At 53.1% G+C, this 19,712-nt stretch overlaps 1 protein-coding gene across 3 annotated transcripts in view; it reads left to right on the forward strand.

The window, feature by feature from the left end:
* The window catches only part of LMO1 (LIM domain only 1), a 45,010-nt gene that overhangs the window by 1,747 nt on the left and 23,551 nt on the right, over positions 1-19,712 (forward strand). For 2 of the 3 annotated variants that reach the window (XM_022563193.3, XM_089915203.1), the window contains exon 2: positions 2,877-3,136. The exons of the other annotated variant lie outside the window; for it this stretch is intronic. In XM_022563193.3, the coding sequence (XP_022418901.1) occupies positions 3,112-3,136 (25 nt within the window). In that variant the 5' untranslated portion in view covers positions 2,877-3,111. The remainder of the gene's footprint in view (positions 1-2,876; positions 3,137-19,712) is intronic. 3 annotated transcript variants of the gene reach the window in all.

Genomic DNA, 19,712 nt, shown 5'->3' on the forward strand with positions numbered 1-19,712 from the left:
CCTCAGTCAGGCTGAGGCACATCTGACAGGCTCTACTGAAGGGTTCTGGAATATCTGGTCTGCCTGGGCCCTCGGGCACCAAGTCTCCAACGTCCCCCCCAACCCCCAACCCCGATGCAGGAATCCTTCCTCAGGACTTTACTGCCAGGTACAAGACAAACTGCTAGGACCTGCCCAAAACTTTGTAAAGCAGCCAGGAGCAACCCCTCTTCCCTCACCGTAACCTAGGGGACTGATCAAATGGCCTCCCCCTGCCGTCCCCAGAGGCATTTCAAGGGCATTTTGGAGCACTCTTGGCAGTATGGAAGTGAGAGTATATGCTCATCACCTGTGGAATGTGTCAGGTGCAGACAACCTCCCCCAGCCCCAGGGGATCCGAGGACTGCACCCTGGTGTTGTGGGCGTGCCCCTGGACCTGGAGGCGTAGGAATGAGCATGGGCGCGGGAGTTACCTGCCTGCACAGCAATTACCCATAAGCTGAGAGGGAGGCCGCTAGATGAGCCAGGCTCATGTCTGGGTTTGTAAACCCAGCAGGCCTCTTCCTGGCTGGGAGCTCAAGCCACCCAAACTGTCCAAGGCTTGCCAGGTAGCTCTGTGAAGCAGAAGGCCTCTGCAGAGGCACTTCTCCAGGTGAGTGTGGGAACTCAGTGCTCACCACTGGGGCTGCAGAGAGAGCTGCCTGTGGGCACAAGCAGCCAGCCCTTCACACACAGCACCGATCCCCTGCTCAGTACCCCAAGGCTGCACCAGTCCCTGGGGTGGCATGCAAGGCCTCTGACTCCCTAGAGGGAGGCTGGCTGTGTGGCTGCTAACTGGGCACCGTGGGGGCTGGGGAGAGCTGGTGTTGGGACGGAATCCTGAGCACAACACATGGATGAAAGAGTGAGCAAGTGGCCCCAGCTGATGGAGTCCAGGTGTGTGGGTCAGGGCCAGACCCTGAAAGTCAGGAGAAGCAGCCCTGGAGGTCAGGAGTAGGGCTGCAGCCCTTGTGGAGTGAATACCTCCAGGTAGCACAGAGGTGTCTACAGCAAGAAGCTACCCCTTGCCAGCCTGTCAGGCCCTGTGCTTGCTACACTGTCTGGCCCCCTCACTCAGGCTGGGGTGAGGGGCTCCCACTAAATGTGCCGGCGGCAGCAGTGCCAAAGCCTCCCTCAGACCCTCAGGGTACAGTTCAGCTGCAGTGACAGGGGAGAGATCAAGCTCGCAGTCCTGAGGGATGGTGAGTCTGAGCAAAATGATATATTTAACATCAAATATACTCAAGGACTATTAGGATTAAGTATTCAAGATGAAGGGGAAAGCGAAACTCTCTGAGCTGTGGAGGAAGCAGCTCATTAGAAGCAGCCTCTCTTCTGTTTTCTCAAAGCTTGACTTTGCTGCCTACGATAGAGGACCATAGACTGCAGCACCACTCCCCCCTCCCCCTCCCCAGTCAAGCACCCTGCACTGGGGCCTCCCAGGGCTTAAGGGGCATGACCTGGCCTCCAAGTCTCCTTTGTACCCACTACGTCCCCTTCCATTGTCTGGGGTGCCACAGTTCACAAAGCACATTCACATGCATTATCTCCTCTGATCCGCGCAGCAACCTTGGAGATAGCAGAGCAGGTCTCCCACTTCACAAACAGGGAAACTGAGGCCTGGGGAGAGAAAATGACTTGCTAAGGTCCACTGTTGGTAATAGGCAGAGATGGGATGAAGTCTCAACTGGTGGCCCTTTGCCCCTCCAGGGACTCCAGCTTCCTTCTCCTTGCCTGGGTCTAGTCCTCAGAAGTGACTGCGGGGATGAGCCTCTGACACATCTGTCTGGAGAAAAGCCATTAAGATTTTCATGTCATCCTGGAACTCTGTACTGTCAAGGAAATAATGCTCTTGATATTGAAGAGTGGCCTTCCTGGAGTAGGCAGTCTGGGCACCAGACCCAGGGCTCTGGGAGAGAAGCAGGGTTCAGAGGGAGAGGAGATGAACACTGTCTCCCTTCCTGCCTCCTGAGTTACAGAGCAAGAATTGTCAACTCTGCAATAGCAGGAATCTTTGTTTTCACTGCTATATCCCCAGGGCCTTAAAATAGTGCTTTGTGCATAGTATATGCTCAATAAATAGTTGTGGAATGAAAAAAACCTTTAAGGCCATGCTGTGCTTGCTCAGAGAGAATTTGAGACAGGATCCCATTCTCTATGAAATCAGGATGCTCTTGGGAGGGGCTTCTGGGGTAAAGGTGGTGCTGTAAGACAGTGGGAAAATTTGTGCCCTGCAGAGGGTTAATTTTGCCAAACAATCCAGGAAGCAACCAGAAACCTCGGGAAGAGGAAGTAGGAAGGGAGGGCACGAGGTCAGAGAAACATTGCCCCGTGGGAGGGGGGCAAAATCAAGGCTGAGGGGCTGGGAGTGACAGACAGGTGTGGTCCACCAGGCAGTTACTGGGAATGAGGACCCTGGGTCCTGAGCAGAGCCACACGCCGAGTTGGGGCCGACAGGCCTCCAGGCGGCGCTGCGGAGCCGGGCAGACGCGCGTCTCCACTCCCCATTAACCCGGGAGGGAGGGGGGCCTCGGGAAATGTGTGCATTTATTCAGTAGCAGGAGTGCAAACCTCATACATTGAGGGAGAAAGGCAGCGGGAGACGGCCGCCGAGATTCCCCCATCTCTTTGAATATAATTTTAGATTGAGATTCAGATTAAATCCGAGGGGAAAACACTTTATGAGGCTGAAAGCTGTGTCGTTGCCAGAGCCAGGGTTATGAGCTATCAAATGCAATTACATTAAGACAGATTATACTGGGCAAATTGAGCCATTTAGAAGGTGAGAATCAAAGAAACGGCTCTGATCCTCTCTTCCCCCTTCTCTCTCCCTCTCCTTCTCTCTCTCTAAATTGCAGTTCATAGTTCCTTGCAATTCTGAGGCACAAAAGTAGGTGAGACTGCTTTTGTATCTGCGAAGTGCTTCACTCCTGAATGTAATTCTAGCTGAGTGCAATCTAGGTTAAGAGCCGGGCAAGCGGGTAATTAGAGCCCGCTCGTTGCCCGAGGACCGGCCGCCCCGCCGAAGCGCGCCCGGAGCCGGCGCCCTTCTCCCGGCCGAGCCGAGCTGCGGCTGGACACGGAGCGCCCGAAATGATGGTGCTGGACAAGGAGGACGGTAGGTGGCGGGCGGGGGTCCCGACTCCCCGCACACCCGCGCCCCCCGCCGCGGCGCGCGGGAACACACACGCCAGGACACCGGCGCGCACACACCGGGCTGTGCCGGGCTTGCCGGGCGGGCGGTCCACAGGGCGCTGGGGCTGGAGCCTGGGGCGGGGGGAGGACCGAGTGGGACTGGCGTGGGGAGATGAGGGAGCCCCGGGCTGCGCGGCCCCGGGGCCGGGACAGGCCGGACCGAACCGCGGGAGGGCGAGCTGTGCGCCGGCCGTGTGATGCTCTGCGGGGCCGCGTGGAGGCTCCGGCTGCCCTCCGATCTCGGCGCAGCAGTGGTTCACGTAGAGCGTTCTCGTCTTTGCGGCTGCTCCTCTCACCGCAGCCATCAGCCTCGCGCCGCCCGCGTAACCCGAGAGGCGCTGAGCGCCGAGCAAATCAGTGGCTTCGGGAAATCGGACTCCAGAGCTTGCGGCGAGCGGGCGCGCGGAAAGACGGTGGCCGCCGGGTGCCCGGCAGGCGAGGGGAAAGGCCGGCCGGACCCTCGGGGAGACAGCTGCCCGAAAGCTTGGTGAGAAAAAGCGTTGCCTCCTGTGATTCCTACTGTCTCCCAGTGTGATTCTCACTGTCTCTTGAAATCGGAGGCAAGAGTTTGGCCCAGAGGAAGAAAGTGTCCTGCTCCTGGCCAGTAGCACGAGTGCAGGAGCGGCATGGACTTGCCCTGGTCAAGAGCCTCGCTGCGCCCGAGAGGTCAGAACAGAGGGACCCATGGTGGTCCCACACACCCCAAAGCCTTCCTGACTGGGAGTGCCCTGCAGTAATTGTCCTGGTATGTGCAGGAGAGGTTGGAGAACCCAGTCCCCTTGAGGGTAAAACCAGGGGTGCCCTGTGACCCAAGGGCAGCCCTCAGGGTCAAGAGTGGCCATCCCCGGGCTGTCCCAGGCCCTCCTGCCCTGTAGGTGAGGGTTACCTGGTTTGTTAAGTTTGTTAGTGTTGTCGGGAGGGAGATGTGAATGTAATTGTTAGCACCCACGCCATCACCTGGGTTCTACTGGTAAGGAACTGAGAAGGTGGGTTTTCTGTGAGTCAGTGGAAATCCTCTTAGAGTGACATCTTCTGACCTCCGCTAGTGAGTAGTAGAGGTCTGTGCCCTCTTGCTCTCCAGGCCAGTGGTGTTACTGACATGGTCACTTGGTGAAAATCTGAAGTTAAGTGACTTAAGGTCACACAGGATGTTCACTTTGCTGCCACCATGTGCTGATGCCCCTAGCCTCCCCTCCCACCTTCTGAGACCTCCAGCAGGGAGGGACATTTAAAATATCTGGCCTGGGGGTGGCATGTGCGGGAGCCCTGTGGCCCGCAAGGCCATTTCTCAGTGTGAGTGTGGAAAGAGAGGTCGGGGGAACTAAATGGTCTGGCCAAAAGAATCCATTGTCCAGGGTCTGGCTGGGGTGTGACATTCAACTCCTTATGCTTTTCTCTCTTCATGGACGCCTCCCCTGGAGCCCCATGTGGGCCATCAGAGGGCTGGGCTGGTGCAGTTGTGTACAGATTGAAAAGAGAGAAGAAGGGGTCTGGGGTCAGGTCAGATAAGGATGGAGGAGACCTTGATTTAGCTCCTTTCTCCACTAACTCCCTGTGTAATCTCGGACCAGTCATGCCCATCTCTTCACTTTCCCTCTTGGTAGAATGAGGAGCCAGGGCAGAGGGTCCTTCCTTGGCGTTTGGAGGCACTCCCACCGTGGGGAGCACGTGGAAATCAGGGTATGTCTTTAGCAGAGATTGTTTAGCATGCTTGGCTCCCCAGGCCCAAGCCAGAAACCCAGAAGACCCAGGCCCCATACGTGGGCGGCCTCAGGCAGGGAGACTGGTCTCCCGCCAATAAGACGACGCCACCACCACCACCACCTCGGCTCTTGCACTCTGTGCAGGCACCCAGAGTGCCCCGGGGTTTGTGATACTAAAGGTTTCCAGATGAGCCCTGAATCGGAATGGCTCTCTGGAGGTCATTTTAGCCCATCTCCTGCCTACACCCCGGGCATATGTATTTTCCCTGGTCTTCACCAGACCTATGGAGGAGAGCTCGCGCTGCCCCACAAGTCCCCCACCCTGTCCAGTCTAAACCATATGGTGCTCTGTACTGTTGATGCCACTGAGCTCTGGGACACATCACAGCACAAGGAAGAAGGCTGGCTTAGGTCCTGAGGAGCCATTTGATCCTTGTCCTGCTCAGCCTAGAGCTGTCTTCCAAAAGCAACATTTCTGCTCATAAAATCCACCCTCCACTCCCCATTGGAGTCTAGCATCTCCTAGTTCCAGGAAACCTTGAAGGTGGTACCTTCAGTTGGGGGGAGGGAGAAAGGCTCTGGATGTACTCACCCTCCCCCCACACCTGCTGCCTAAATCCTTCCTTGCACTTATGCCCTCCCAGCAGGTGGCCGTCTGGGCTGGGAGTCAGCACTGGTCCCCAGGGCCCCCAAGGGGTGTGTTCCTCAGGGCTGCGGACTGCACCCTTTGTCTGGCTGCAGCGTGAACTCAGGCTCCTATTAACCACCCCCAATGCCTTTTCTCCACCTGACAGCATCTTGTCGGAAGAGGCCGGGGCTCCTCTGGTTGAAGTCAGGTCCGCCAGCTGCTGAGGACCAAAGCTCTTGCTCTGCTGGGCTGCAGGGCTTTCATGTTGCACTTCTGAAAGATAATAAAATACCAATCGCTTTGCCGTAGCAACGGGTTTAAGAGACTTTCTGAAGTATTGAATCGTCAGAAAAAAAATTTTTTTTTTTTTTTTTGCTTTTAAGCACAGTGCATTATTAATAAAGTAATCCATTAGGTCGAGCAGTGAAGGGCCACCACAGAGAGGAGAGATCTGTTTTGCAAACGGTTAAACTTCAGGTTTTAAGATTAATTGCTTTCATTTGGATGCTTGCTCTTGGCCTAGGCAGCTCCACTTTACTGGAACTCAGGGTCCTGCCTTTCTACATGCCGTCGGGCCTGCCTGTCAGCAACGGAAGCCCAGCTCCAACTTTCGTGGAGAAACAGCCCTTCTTCCCCTGGCACCTGCTCTTGGGCTGGCACCAGGCTGTGGGCTCTCCGGGGAGGTTTGCAGCCCCAGGGGAGCAAGGGGAGTTACAGCCCTGAGTCCTGAGAGTCAAATTGGCCCTCACGCTGTAGGAGAAAAGGCGTCTGAGCAGCCCCAAGAACTGTGAGAGCCTTGGGTTGTGAGGGACAGGGGAGGATGCCAAGGGCACCCCCAAGGGGTGTCCCCAGGTGCATGCTGCAGAAGGATAGGTCCGGGTGTAAGCGGCCTCTGCAGAGGCCCAGCAGGAGGGCTGGGGTGACCACAGGAAGCAGCAGGCAGGCTGTGGAACTAAACATCAGACCTAATTCCTAGGGCATTTTTAATAAGTTAAAAACACCTAAAGATATTGGAGCTGGGCTGAGGAAGACCAGACAGTGCACCTCCAGTTGTTAGCGACTACTGTGAGTGCAGCGTCCACAGCTGACTCCGTTGATCCACGAGGGCAGGCTCTCAGCTGTGCTTGGGTACTGACCAGCGGGACCTCCCAGAATATCCCGTCATGCTCTGGGCCACAGAGGGTACTGGCGGCCTCTCCTGTGGCCAGGACCCCTCCACAGCCCTGGGGGGAAGGCAGGGAGTGGGCCGTGATGCAGTTCCACACTACAGATCCCAGCCCATCAGCAGGACGACAGAGCCCAGTGGACACTGCTACCTGCTGAGGGCTGCTAAAGGCCTTGTGAGGCTGGCAGGGTAGGGACCAGGCCTGGCACCCACTGTATGCCTAGAAGAGGAAGGTCTCCATCTGCACCTACCAGGCCAGCCCGGGCTGCAGCCACCTCCTCACTACAGGGAAGCAAGGCATCACAAAACCTGAGCAGCGCGTACAGCCGTGTCCCCTTCCTGCCTCAACTCAGCCAGGCAGGGAGCCTGTAAAGATGGGCCTCCCCGGCCCGCTCCCAGAGCCTGGGGTAAAAAAGCAGGTGCTTCTGTCTGTTCCCTGCTCTTCCATTCATCTGCCCACGCAGAGCACTAAGGGGGGTGGGGGGGGGACAGGGAAACAACATAAATTGGTCTGTCGTCCAGAATCCGTGTCTCGCTAATGTACCCAGATTAACTCAACTGTAAATTGTCTCCTCGGATGGCAGTGTCTTGCTAAAAGTTTCCCATATGATTCATGATTTGGATTGCTTTTAACGGCTATTGGCTAAGCAAGCCAGTGACTGTACAAGGTGATGCAATTGGCATTAGCAAGGGGAGGCACGGGAGCGTGTAATGCAGTCAATACTGCATTAACTACTGATGCCCAATTACAGGGAGTGGGAGAGAGCCTTTTGGGAGCATTAGGACTGGGGGAAGCTGAGATCACTGGCCGCTGCTCGCCTAAAAGCTTCACCCTTTGCGTGCCGGGGCTCAGTGCTGGCCTGGCCACTCACTTGGCCTCTGTGGCCATAGGAACTGCCTCTCTCTCTCTCTCTCTCTCGTCCCACAATGATGCTTTTAGCACATGGAAATGTTCATTTTCCTAGAGCCGGGGCCTGCCTCTCATCCCTCCTGAGAATTGATTTCCTACCCCACTCCAGGTCCCAGAGTCAGATGGGGCAGCTGCCCCACCCACTTCCATTTAAGGAACCACTCAGCAGGCCCTATCTGAGAGTAGGACCAAGGGGAGGTCTATTTTGGTCTCTCCCCCATGGAACAGATGGATGATTGCCAGCAAGCATTGGCGGCCGACCTTCTGTGGCCGAAGGAGACACGCGGTTTAGCCTCAGTGCAGCTGCGCTGCTGGGGCAAGCAAGGCTGCTGGACCTGGGAAGTAGTCCTGGCTGGGCCTTCTGAGCAGAAGACAGAGATGGAGAGGCTGATGGGGGAGTGAGGTTCTCAGCAGATGCAGGCCCCCTCCAGAGCTGCATCGACACAGGGCAGAGCTGCCCGCATGTAGCCAGGAGGCCAAAGCTGTAGTTGGGGTCCATCTCCAGGGGCCAGAGGGCCTCCCAGGAACCCCAATCAGACACATTAGGAAGTTTGGAAGGAGTCAGGGAACAAAGTAGAAAAAAGGACCTGGGTACCCCAGTGTGGCAAGTACCATGGGACTGGGACTGGCTTAGCTACTGTAGTGCTAAACGGCGCAGGTCCAGCACATCCACTGTAGTTCTGTGTCCTGTGCCCACCCAATGTTGAGATTGCTTTGCCTCTCTGCCTTCTCATCTCTACAGTGAGAACGACCACATCTAACCGGCACGATTGTTATCAGGATTAAATGAGATAATGTCCATGTACACCCTTGATAAACCAGGAAGCCTCGTGCGTGTGTGAAGTGACAGTGCTCTCGACACAGCCACAGGATGATCTGAAATTGTCCTGTGCCCAGTTCAGTGCCTTGCTCACTGCCAGGCACTGGGTCCTAACCCTCCTTCTTCTGGTTTATCCATAATGGCCATCAGTCACCACTGTCCAGATTTCCAAGGAGGGTAGCACCATGGGAAGAGGGCTCTAAGATCACTCTTTGCAAGCCCTTCCATTTACATGGCATGGTTGAGGCTCAAAGTGGGCAAGAGAGTTGCCCAGGGTTATGTAGGGAGTTAGAGCCCAGAGCTTCTGCATCTTTCAGTGTTCCATGCCCGGCTTCCGTGCCCTCTGCCTGTACCCAAAACATGATAAGGCTGAATGGTAGAAATCTCCGATGAGGAAAAATGTCAGTTGGACCAAGGCCATGTGTCTGGGCATCCTACTGCCGGCCCTACTGACAGCCCAGGGCTCATGGTTCCATCCTCAGATGTAGGTCCTCCTGGCGGGTGTTGATGGTTGCTAACGTGGCCTGAGCCTTCACGGCCTGGAGAAGCCCCAGAGGTGCATGTGGCCTGTAGCCCTTGCTGCCTGCCTGCCCTACCTGGAGTTGAAAGACATTGAGGCACACAGGGCATCCTTCCCCCCTCAGGCTGAACTTTTCGTGGTGCTGCTAGAGTGAGTTTTCCTGGTAGGTCTGTACTCAAGATAGGACTACACCAGGGGAGTCAACTTGCACTGGCTTGCAAGAGCTGATTTTGCACATCTCTCCCCAGCTCTGGTTCAGTGATATCACATGGGTAGCTTGACATCAGCCATGGTGGAAGTATGAACACCACAGAAACTGGCAAACGCTACAAATCAAGGGTTTTTTCCCCAGAGAATCAGTCGCGAGCTATCTGTCGGCACACCACTGGATTGCATTCATCTGGGACGCTGGACCCAGCTCTTTCTGTTCTGCCACCACCCTTCTCCCATCCCATCTACCTCCTTTCAGAGGACCCAGCTTCTGCTACGCTGGCATTCTGCCTGAGACCTGCTGCCACACTGAGCTGGGCAGGTCTAATATGTCCGCTCTGGTTTTGTGTCCCATGCAGACCTGGCATTTGCCTCTATACCCTTGCTCACGTTGTCCCCTTGCCACATCCTCTCCCCTTTGGTTGGCCTCGTAGGAGCCTACAGACTCCTGTAGGTCAAAGCCTCTTACAGACCATTCCAGGTCCTGCTCAGAGTCACATCCACCCAAGCTAGTAAGAAGCTCATCTCTCAGTGGTCGGAGTATGTTTATTTTGTGTTCTGGCTGAGGCAGGAGCCTACAGTGGCTGACATAACTGGGGGCAAATTAAAAGCGGACGACAGGGAAGAGTAAGCAGGCTGGTCCAGGTAGCCGAGGCAGATGCCCCGGACTGCAGGCCTACTGGGTCAGATTGGGCCCCTAGCTCTACCTCCTGCCCCTTCCTAAGTGGGCTTTCTTGAATGGCCTACTGTCTTCAGGTGTAGCCTGCTAGCATGAGTCAGGAGACCTGGCTTCTAGTCCCAGCTGACTGCTGTGTGACTTCAGACAACTTCCTGAGCCTCAGTTTTCACATCTCTACAGTGGGAGCAACACCCAACTGACGCCTAATGTCCACGTACACACTTGATAGACCTGGAAGCCTCATGCCTATGTGAAGTGACAGTGCTCTCTACACAGCTACAGGATGATCTCTTTGGCTTCGGCCTCTCAGTCTTTACACAACAGTTCTTGTTTCAGTGAACCCTTAGTTAAAGGCGAGCATTGTACTGTGCATGTGTATCAGTTAGTTATTGCTACATAACCAGCCACCCCAAAACTCAGAGGCTCAAAACAGCAAGCATCTACTTAGCTTTCGAACCTGCGGGTCAGTGATGCAGGCTGGGCTTGGCTAAGCAGTTTCTCGGGTCTCGGCTAGACTCACTCATACCTGGGAGATGGCTGATCAAACTGGATGCTGGGGGTAATGAGACTATGTCCCTCATCATCCAGCAGGCTCTTCCAGATTGTTCTCAGGCTGGAGGCAGGTCCAGGAGAGAGAATGGATGCAAGTCTTCTTGAGATCTAGGCTTGGCTCTGGGATGTTGTCACTTTACATTCTGTTGGCCAAAATAAATCACAAGCCCAGCCCAAGTTCAAGGGATGGGGAAACAGATTCTGTCCTTGAAGGAAGGAGGTGAAAAGTCACATTGCAAAGGGAGTGGATGGGGAAGAGGTAGAAATGTGGTGCCGTGTGCAGGTCTCACAACTCGTAAGTCCAGGGCTGGGCTGGGAACCCAGGCCATCTGCTCTCCTCTGTGCTCTGCTGGCTCCCAGCTCCCCCGTTGTGGCTGGCAGGCTTGGGGATGGGGGAGAAGGACACTCGGGGTAGGGAGAGCTCATGGGAGAGGGGTGGAGCCAGCAAGAGGATGACTTCGGGTGGGGGTGAGGGAGGCTTGCTGTTGGCGCACTCGTTGGGGACTGACATCAGAGCCCTGGCCCATTCCTCCATGGGCGAGCCTGGAGGGGGACCACAGTGAGGTCAGTCCCCGCTGCCTTCTCTGGCTTTTCCTCTGTCCTGCAAAGCCACCCATCGGTTAGAAGGGGCGTGAAGCTCCGTGGTTCCCAGAGCTGATTGAAACCTGGACATACATGCAGATGAAGCCAGGCGAGAATCTATTCATTGGTTAGCCCCTTGCCTCAAAGCAGGGCAGTAGGTGGGCTGGTGAGAGGCCCATGTACATTCATAAACCAGCTGATTGAAAAGCAATATTTCAGATAAATACAAGCCAGCGATCTATCAGTGGTTGTAATAAAACCCAGGCTTCAGGCTGTGATTTTATTTTGAAATAATAAGAATTGCTTGATTCTTTTTACTTGAGTTACCATGGTAATTCCAGCGTGGAGCAGTGTTATATTGATTTAGAAAGTGGACAGTAATATTTCTTTTGTGTTATTCTGTTTCTAGGCCTTGATTTCTAATTTCCACTTGGAGATTACTTTTATAAATTTCTTAAGTCCTTCCACTTTTTTTCCTCTCTCAGTATAATTTTCCTCTCATACGCCGCTATGTTCTGAGCTTATTGGTTTGCTCTTATTTTAAATTAAACTTGCTGGTTTCAAATATTGAAATGACATCTTTGTATCTGTACTTTGGTTTAGCAAAATATTACAGTCTGACGCTTTCTGCTTAATAATTTAAGGGAGGCATTCTGTCGGCCCTCACTGGGTGCTGATAACTTATGACTCAACCAACGCAAGCCTTAAACTCCCTGACATTTTAATATTGTGTGGTAGGAGCGGCCACCCCTCTGCTCTGAGTCTCAGTGGAGAAAAATCCATGTGGTACCCCAGAAGGGAGTTTTAATAATTCAACTTTGCTGGTTGGCACAGTGACTTGATAGAGAAGGGGAGGGAGGCCGGTTCTTCTCGGGTAAGTGGGAGCAGCTCTGGTCTGGGCTCTGATGGCTCCCACGAGCACCCGCTCCATCCTGTCTTTCCTCTCCCCTGAATCTTTAAAAACTCCAATTCCTAATCCCTTGGTGACAGATTGTCCAGGAGGGATTTGGGGCTGGGGTGGGGGGGCTGCCTGTGGGTGCCATCATGAATTCTTAAACTCTCTGTTTCTCAGTTTTCCCATTTGTAAAACAAGTGGAACTGGCTCGGGCTTTGAGTCAGACAGCCTGGGTTCAAATCCCGCCTCGGCCACTGAATAATTCTAGATAGTAAACTGAATAGTAATTCTTACTGGTAAAATGGGTATGTTCACGAACACCTTTTAGGTCTGTTGAGCCTTCACCCAGCACATCTCTTGTTGGTCTTAGAGATGGTTGGTGCGGTCTCCCTACCCTTCCTAGGGTTTTAGGAGGAGCAAGGGAGAAAGCGGATGTGGGTGTGCTTTGGAACGTTTACTCTGCTCCAGACATGCCTGGGGTTCAGAGCTCTGGCAGGACTGTTCTTTGGAGAGGACCCAGGGTGATGGCTCCGCGAGGAAGTGGGTCAGCTCCACCCGCTTTCCTGGTGCGCCCAGTGGAGAGCAGGGAGTCTGCTGTCCTCTGTCCTCTCCTTACAACACTACACAGCAAGGATGGGGCTCCAGAAGGAAGCTCACAGCAGCAGGGGCTGTAGGGCAGAGATCTGTCCACAAGCTCTGTCTGTCTGGCCTGCAGAAAGGTCCCTCCTGTCTCGTGTGTGTCTGCCGGTGTGGCGGTGTGTTAGTTATCTCCTGCTGTGTAACGAATTACTTCACAATTTAGCAGCTTAAAGCAACACCCGTTTTTTAATCTCACAGCATCTGTGGGTCAGGAGTCCAGGTACAGCTTAGCTGGGTCCTCTGCTCAGGGTCTCTCACAGACGATGATCAACGCGCTGGCCGGGGCTGTGATCTCATCTGAAGGTTCATCCAGGGGAGTGAGCTTTCAAGCTCACTCATGTGGTTGCTGGTGGGATTCCGTTCCTCATGGGCTGCTGGACTGAGGGCCTCTGTTCCTCACTGACGGCTGATCAGAGGCCGCCCTCGGTTCCATACCTCGTGGGCTTCCCCATTAGGGCAGCTTGCTTCCTAAAGCCATCAAGAGAGAGTGTCTGCTAGCAAGCAGGAAGTCACAGTCTTTTATAAGATGTGACACATGTAATCACAGATGTGACATTCCATCAGTTTTGCTGTATTTTCTTCCTTGGGAGCAAGTCTCTAGGCCCAGCTCATACTCAAGGAAGTGTGTGGGGGCGGGGAGGGGAGCTACACAGGGTATGAAGACCCTGTGTAACAGAGGATCACTAGGGCCATTTTAGGAACTGGCATACTGTGAGAGGTCAGCCTCTGGAACAGCATCTTAGGCCCCAAGGTGTCCAAGGTATCGGGAGGCCTGGTACCTCTGTTGCCTACATCACCTCACCCCAGGGAAGGCCACAGATGTCTCAAAGCCTTTCGTTTCATCTTCACAGCACCTTTGGGAGGCTGGAGATCAAACACCAGCCCCATTTTGCAGAGGAGCAGGTTATGCCCAGAGAGGGCAAGCTTGCAAAGCGGCCCTCCATTACTCCAGGGCCTCTCCTCTGACTCCGAGGAGGTGAGGGTGCTTCCTTCCTGAGCCAGCCTCCCCACAGCTGTTGGACTGGGGGCCTCAACCCCTCGCTGGCTGTTGCCGGGCCGGGTGGAGACGGCGTCTTTGAGGTGGCCTGGGCAGAGGCCACTTCAGCAGTTCCTCACATGGGAGCAGGGCTGAAGGAGGCTCTCCTTTGGGCTGGGACCAGAACTCATGCATCCTCAGCCTGGCTCTGCCACCAACTCACGTTCCTCGGGAATGTCCCGGTACGTCCCTGGCCAGGCCTCTTTTCCTCTCTGGGTTTACGTTTTCCCACTGATGTTTCAAGGGTCGCTGGCTGCTTGATGCCTAGTGGTACCGTGCATGGAGACGTGACCACGGGCGGGGAACGGGTGGGGTGAGGCCAAGGCCAGGAGAAAGAACCCACCCCGTTGACGTTTCTGTGTCTTTCTTTGGTCTCCTGGGGTCAGGAGAAGTAGAGATCCCAGGTGAGAGCATTTGTGGCCTCCTGCCCTCCATACTTGGTCTTGCCGTATTTGAATCCAGGTGGACGGTCCCATCCCTGGCTGTTCCCAGGCAGAGCCTCAACTAGGAGGCAGAGGGGACCCTTGGAATAGGCCCAAAGCCTGGAGGCCAGTGAGCGAGTCACAGCCTCGGACCTGAGAGGACCCTGGTCAATTATCTCCTTTTATCGATGGGTTGGGGGTGGGGGGACTGAGGCACCAAGAAGCATCTATTTCCTCTCTCAGCTGACGTTGAGATACTCAGCTGAAATCTCAGCTGAGATACTTTCTGAGTAGAAAAGTCTGGGGCCCTGCAGAGGCTGCATGCAACCTGGGGTGGGACATCAGGGCTGAACCTCATCTCTTTGCTTGTCAGTCAGAGGCTGTCTCTTGCAGGTGGCTGCTCTCACCCCAGCCAGAAGCTGTTTCCCAACTGCCAGGCATCTTGGCAGGGGCTAGGGCTCCGGAGGAGCAGAGGGCAGTGGGCAGGGCTGACCCGGCACTCAGCCCAAGTGCAGAGCGTGATGTTTTGACCTGCCTTTTTGCCCCGAGGATGTGTTCACACTACTCTTTGATCCTCAGAATGCTTTATCAGAGCGGCGCTAAAATATGCCTTATATAACAAAAATAACATCTCGCTAGTATTACTGAAAATGTAAAGGAACAAAATGATCCAGGAAAAAGCTGAAGTTGGTTGAAATCATGAACGCAAAGCAAAACTGGCAACAGCTAAGACTGCACCTGGCAAAATATGTTATTGACTAAAAATTGACAGAGGAATCAAATCTTCCTGATAAAATTTATCTGCCGGAGTTGGCTCAGGAAATATTTTCTGGTAGAAATAATTACTACAAAAGAAGTCTCAGCAACAGTGGAAGTTCTAACTTGTAAGATTTGATTTGAGCCCAAAGCTGATCATAAACCAAATAGTCACTTAAAAATTTAAAAATAATTTATCCCAATGAAAATAATTTCAATAAAATGAAAATGGAGAAAGAGGAAGAAATGGTTTAACTCTAGTGAATAGAAAGTTGATCAAGGCATTGAACTGACTTAATGAAGCTCCCTAAGAGCTACTTTCTTGATGAAAAATCATCAATGTTGATATAATTCTTATTAACATAAAGGTGTCAGGGGCTAGCCCCTAGTAGATATTCAGTAAATATTTGTTGAGTGACCTGTGAGTGAATGAGTTAACAGGTGAAGGAGGGTGGGAGGAGAGCAGAGAAAATCATAAGAGTTCCTTTAACCCAGAGAGAGGGCACATTTCCATTTTATTAAGATCATTTGGGCTACTCTGGAATGTTTTTCAACACCACCAAGCTATTCTCCAATTCTCAATGGTCACCTACTGAGTGTCCTACAAATTTAACTCAGTTCTGACACTATCTACCTAGGGATGACAGGTTACGGGCTCAGTCCCACCAGACTGCTTCCACTTCAGAGGCCATTCGCAAGTCCAGGTTGTCACCTGTACTTCTGACCAACACACTGTAAATCGGGGTTCACCCCCTCCTCAGGTGAGATAGTTTCCTAGAATGGCTCACAAAGCTCAGGGAAACATTGCCTTACTTTTACCTGTTTAAGGAAATGATAAGGGATACAGATGAACAGGTAGAGGAAGAGGTACCTAGGGTGAGGTCTGGAAGGGTCCCGAGCACAGCAGCAGCGTCTGTCCCTGTGGAGTTGGGGTACATGTGGACATGTTCACCAACCCAGACCTTATCAAATCTCGTATAGAACTTCTTCACTGGCCACTCCCCAGCCTTTCCTGGAAGTGAGCGGGTGAGGCAGAAAGTTCTATCCCTCTAATCATTTGGTCTTTCTGGTGACCAGCCCCATCCTGAGGCTACCTAGGGCCCTCACCCTAAGTCACCTCATTAGCATAAACTCAGAGGTGCTCAAAAGGGACTCCTTATGAATAATAAAAGATACTCCTATCACTCAGGAAATTCCGAGGTTTTTAGGAGCTCTGTGCCAGGAACCTGGAACAAAGACCAAATATATTATTATACTCCATCTACTCTGTGGAGAATAATTGGAGGGGATAAAACTAGGGGCAGAAAATAAAAATAAAAAACAGCCATGACGTAGAAGGGAAGTGTCCTTCCTTTGGAGCTTTATAGTGTGACCGCTGTAGTGTGACCTCCAGCCTCAGACTGCCCCCCACCCCCGCTCCTTCCAGCAGTTTCCTTCCTTCCAAGCTTGCAGTCTGGGCCTGGGGCAGCGGCGGGGGGATGCAGATGGTGGTCCAGATGGTCAGAGAGGAGGCAGTTGAAGTCCGGGAAAGAAATGGTGGAGGGCATGACTAGAGCTGTGGCCTTGGGAATGTGGCGGGCTCCTCTGAGGTCTCCTGGTGGTCAAGATCTTGGCTAGAGAGCCTCAGCTACCAGCAGCAGGGCCTGAGTTTCTGGAGTTGAGCCCCAGGGATGGCAGACTCTGACTGCAAGCCTGTCCTCACCCACTCTTGTCCCGGAGGCCCCTGCTGGCCCTGCCCAGCTTTGGCCGGAGGCTTCCACGGCCCCTACACGTCCTCTTCTGTGGCTGCCCTGCGACTGGACCAAGATCCTGGCTTTCCAGACTCCAAAGGAGTGAGCCAAAGCCTGTAGGCCTGAGGCAGGCGGGAGCACACCGGGGCAGGGAAACGGCAAGTCCAGACCTGCCCAGCTACCCACTTCCGAACTCCTGTGATCTCATGTGATCTGTCTGTGAAATGTTTCGTGGCCTTCCCAGCTCCGGGCCGGTTTTCTTTCTCAGACTGGCTTCCACGAAAGCTCCTGATTCTGGGAAAGAGCTAAGTCTCCCTACCCTTATCTGTGTCTAATACAGTCCTCCCCCTGATTATATATGTGAGTAGGACTGGCCCGAGAAGAGCAGAACCTGTGTCTAAGAGCACTTCCGCGGGGAGCTGAGTCTAAGGCCCTGCCTCTGCAGTGAACTGTCCCTCGGGGCATCTTTGTACAGCACTGCTCCTGCCTGGCTGCCCAGGGCCTAGAGAGCCACCCAGCCCATTCCACACTGGCCACACTCTTCTCCCCGTGGCCCACATTCCCAGGTGCTCTGCTTTCCCTTCCAGGGTGTAGGCTTTGGATTCTTTCCCTCAAGAGGAGAGAAACCCCAATAGCGTCCGTCCAGACCCCAGATTCAGGGGCAGCTGGGTGTACCCTGCCACAGCGTAGGCCTGACTCCCTCTGCCGGCTACATGCTTCATCTTGAGTCACCCTCTCAGATTAGCCACAATGGGTGCTGCCCTAGCCTGGGCACTGAACTCTCTCCCTCCAGCAGTTTTCATTTGACCCAAAGGCAGCCCTGTTGCCTTCCCTCCTGGCCTCCGTGGCCTGGATCTGAGCTTGCACACCCTGTCTTGGGCGGGGCTCTCAGGCCCTGGGAGAGGATAGCACTCTTTACTGAACCTTGGCTGGGGGCCTGGAGGACCTCACTCTGATCCTATTCATACTGCATGTACCGTAACTTGTGGTACCCAATGTAGGACAAGCTTGGGGTCTAAAACAGGGACCCTCCCCAAGAGTGTGCCCAGCTTGCAGGTGGGGCATGGGCCTCGGAGGATGCAGAAATTTCAGCAGAGATCTAGGAAGACAAAACACGAGCGCAGTAGTGGAAGCAAATGGGCCAGAGAAGAGTGATGGATCCAGCAGGGTCTGAGTTGCCTAGGAGCAGGGCTGGAAGAGTGGGCACAGTCAGATTTCTGGATGGGAGGGACTGGGGAGGGAAGCAAGGGGGTGCTCTGGAGCCCTTCCCTATGAAGTAGCTGGGGTGACGTAGGGTGACCAGGGCCCGGCCTCTCTGAGGGCTGGCTGCTGGACCTCCCAGGACCCCTCTCCTGACCCCAGGACTTAATTTTTTATGAACTGGTTTCTCCTGTTCTCAAAGGAATATTTGTTTTGTTGTTTGTTTGTTTTGCCTTTCTTTATAACAACTTTATTGAAAATAATTTGCATGCCACCAAATTAACCTTTCAAAAATGTGCATTTCAGTGGTTTTTAGTATATTTAGAGTTGTGTGGCCATTATCTAATTCAAGAACATTTTCATCGCCCTAAAAAGAGACTCCATATTCATTAGCAGTCACTCCCCATTCCCCTCCTCCCTGGCAACCACTAATTTACTTTCTGTCTCTCTGGATATGTCATATAAACGGAATCATACAAGATGTGGTCTTTGTGGCTGACTTTTTCCCTAGCATAATGTTTCCAAGGTTCATCCATGTCGTAGCATGTCTCAGTACTTCATTTCTTTTCATTTCCCAATAATATTCCATTATATGTATATACTACATTTTATTCATTCATCAGTTTATGGGCATTTGAGTTGTTTCTCCTTTTTAGCTATTGTGAATAATGCTGCTGTGAACATTCATATACAAGTTTTTGTGTGGACATATGTTTTCATTTTTCTTGGGTATATATTTAGGAGTGGAATTGCTGAGTCATATGGTAATTCTATGTTTAGGGATATTTGTTTTTCACTTTAAATAAACAGTACAAGAGTGTTTAGGAGAGAAACCATCCTTGGCTGTCTGAGCTTTGGGAAAGGAGGTTGCCTGCAGCCTGGTCCCCCGGGCTCCTAAGGGTCAGTGGAACCTTGGGTAAGTCCTTTCCCCTGCTGGCTTCAGCTTTCTGATCAGTGAAATGGGATTCTTATGGATCCCTGCTCGCCTCAAGGGCTTTTGTTAGTGATTACTACTTACATAGCGTGTCAAGGATTGCAAAGCCCTCGGCTTGTTTTAGCTGCTTTGCTTCTTTGGCCCCACAACTTGGGTATTATTAGTCGAGTTTTGCTGATGGGGAAGCTGAAGCTCAGAGAGGCTAAAGAACTTGACTGAGTTTACATTGTGGGTTAATGGCAGAACCTGAACTTGAACCCAGACTCATCAGAGTTCAGGTCCCTGGCCTGAACTCCTGTCTCACCTGTGTCTCTGGGCAAAGCAGGGCATTATGCAAGGGAGATCCCTGTCTGAGCAACCATCACATTCTATTCTCCATCCTGGGTGCTGGAAAGTCAGGACCCAGATGTGGCAAGGTGTGGGCTCTGAGGCAGAATGGTGCTCTAGGAATCAGGACTTTGCAAAAGTCCCCTTTTACCTGTGTGACTTTGGATAAGTTGCTCCACCCCCCTGAGCCTCAATTTTCCCCCATCCACAAAATTGAAACAGTAATTATTACTCAAAGCACTGGAAGGGGAACATGGTAAGATGTTGTATAGGAAATGCCAAGCACGATGCCAGGCAGGGAGAATGTGTTAGGTTATAGAACACCCGAGGAGGGCTGAAAGAGGGTGCAGAGTGCCGCGGGACCTTTGAGGAGAAGCGGCTGGATTCTGGGCTGGTCAGAGCCGGTGTTAGGGAGGGAAGGTGAGAGAAAGTTGGCTGTGCCAGTGTTCTCCAGCCTGGGGCTGCCAGAAACCAGGAGGGGTTTCCAGGGGTCTCACAAAAACCTCCCGTCTCCAGGAGAGCTTGTAGACAGGCCCTGCTGGCACCAGCAGTCCTCACCCCCAGCCTAGCCCACAGCTGCCTGAGAGGGGGGCTTGCCTGACTGCCTAAGTTAACCCAAATGGTAAGAAAACACTTTAAATTTATTGTGACATTTGGATTTAATTAAAAAGTACACACTTAGGGAAGTAGAACATAATGGGGAGAGAGGCAGGGTGGCTTTTCCCCTCCTTTCTTCCCCAAACTAATTAGCGTTGTATTTTAAATTGTTTATGTGCCGCTAATCATCGTAA

This window comes from Delphinapterus leucas, chromosome 7 (assembly GCF_059928025.1).
Source record: "Delphinapterus leucas isolate spDelLeu-1000000601 "Yukka" chromosome 7, BTC_Dleu_Yukka2, whole genome shotgun sequence".
NCBI lineage: Eukaryota > Metazoa > Chordata > Mammalia > Artiodactyla > Monodontidae > Delphinapterus > Delphinapterus leucas.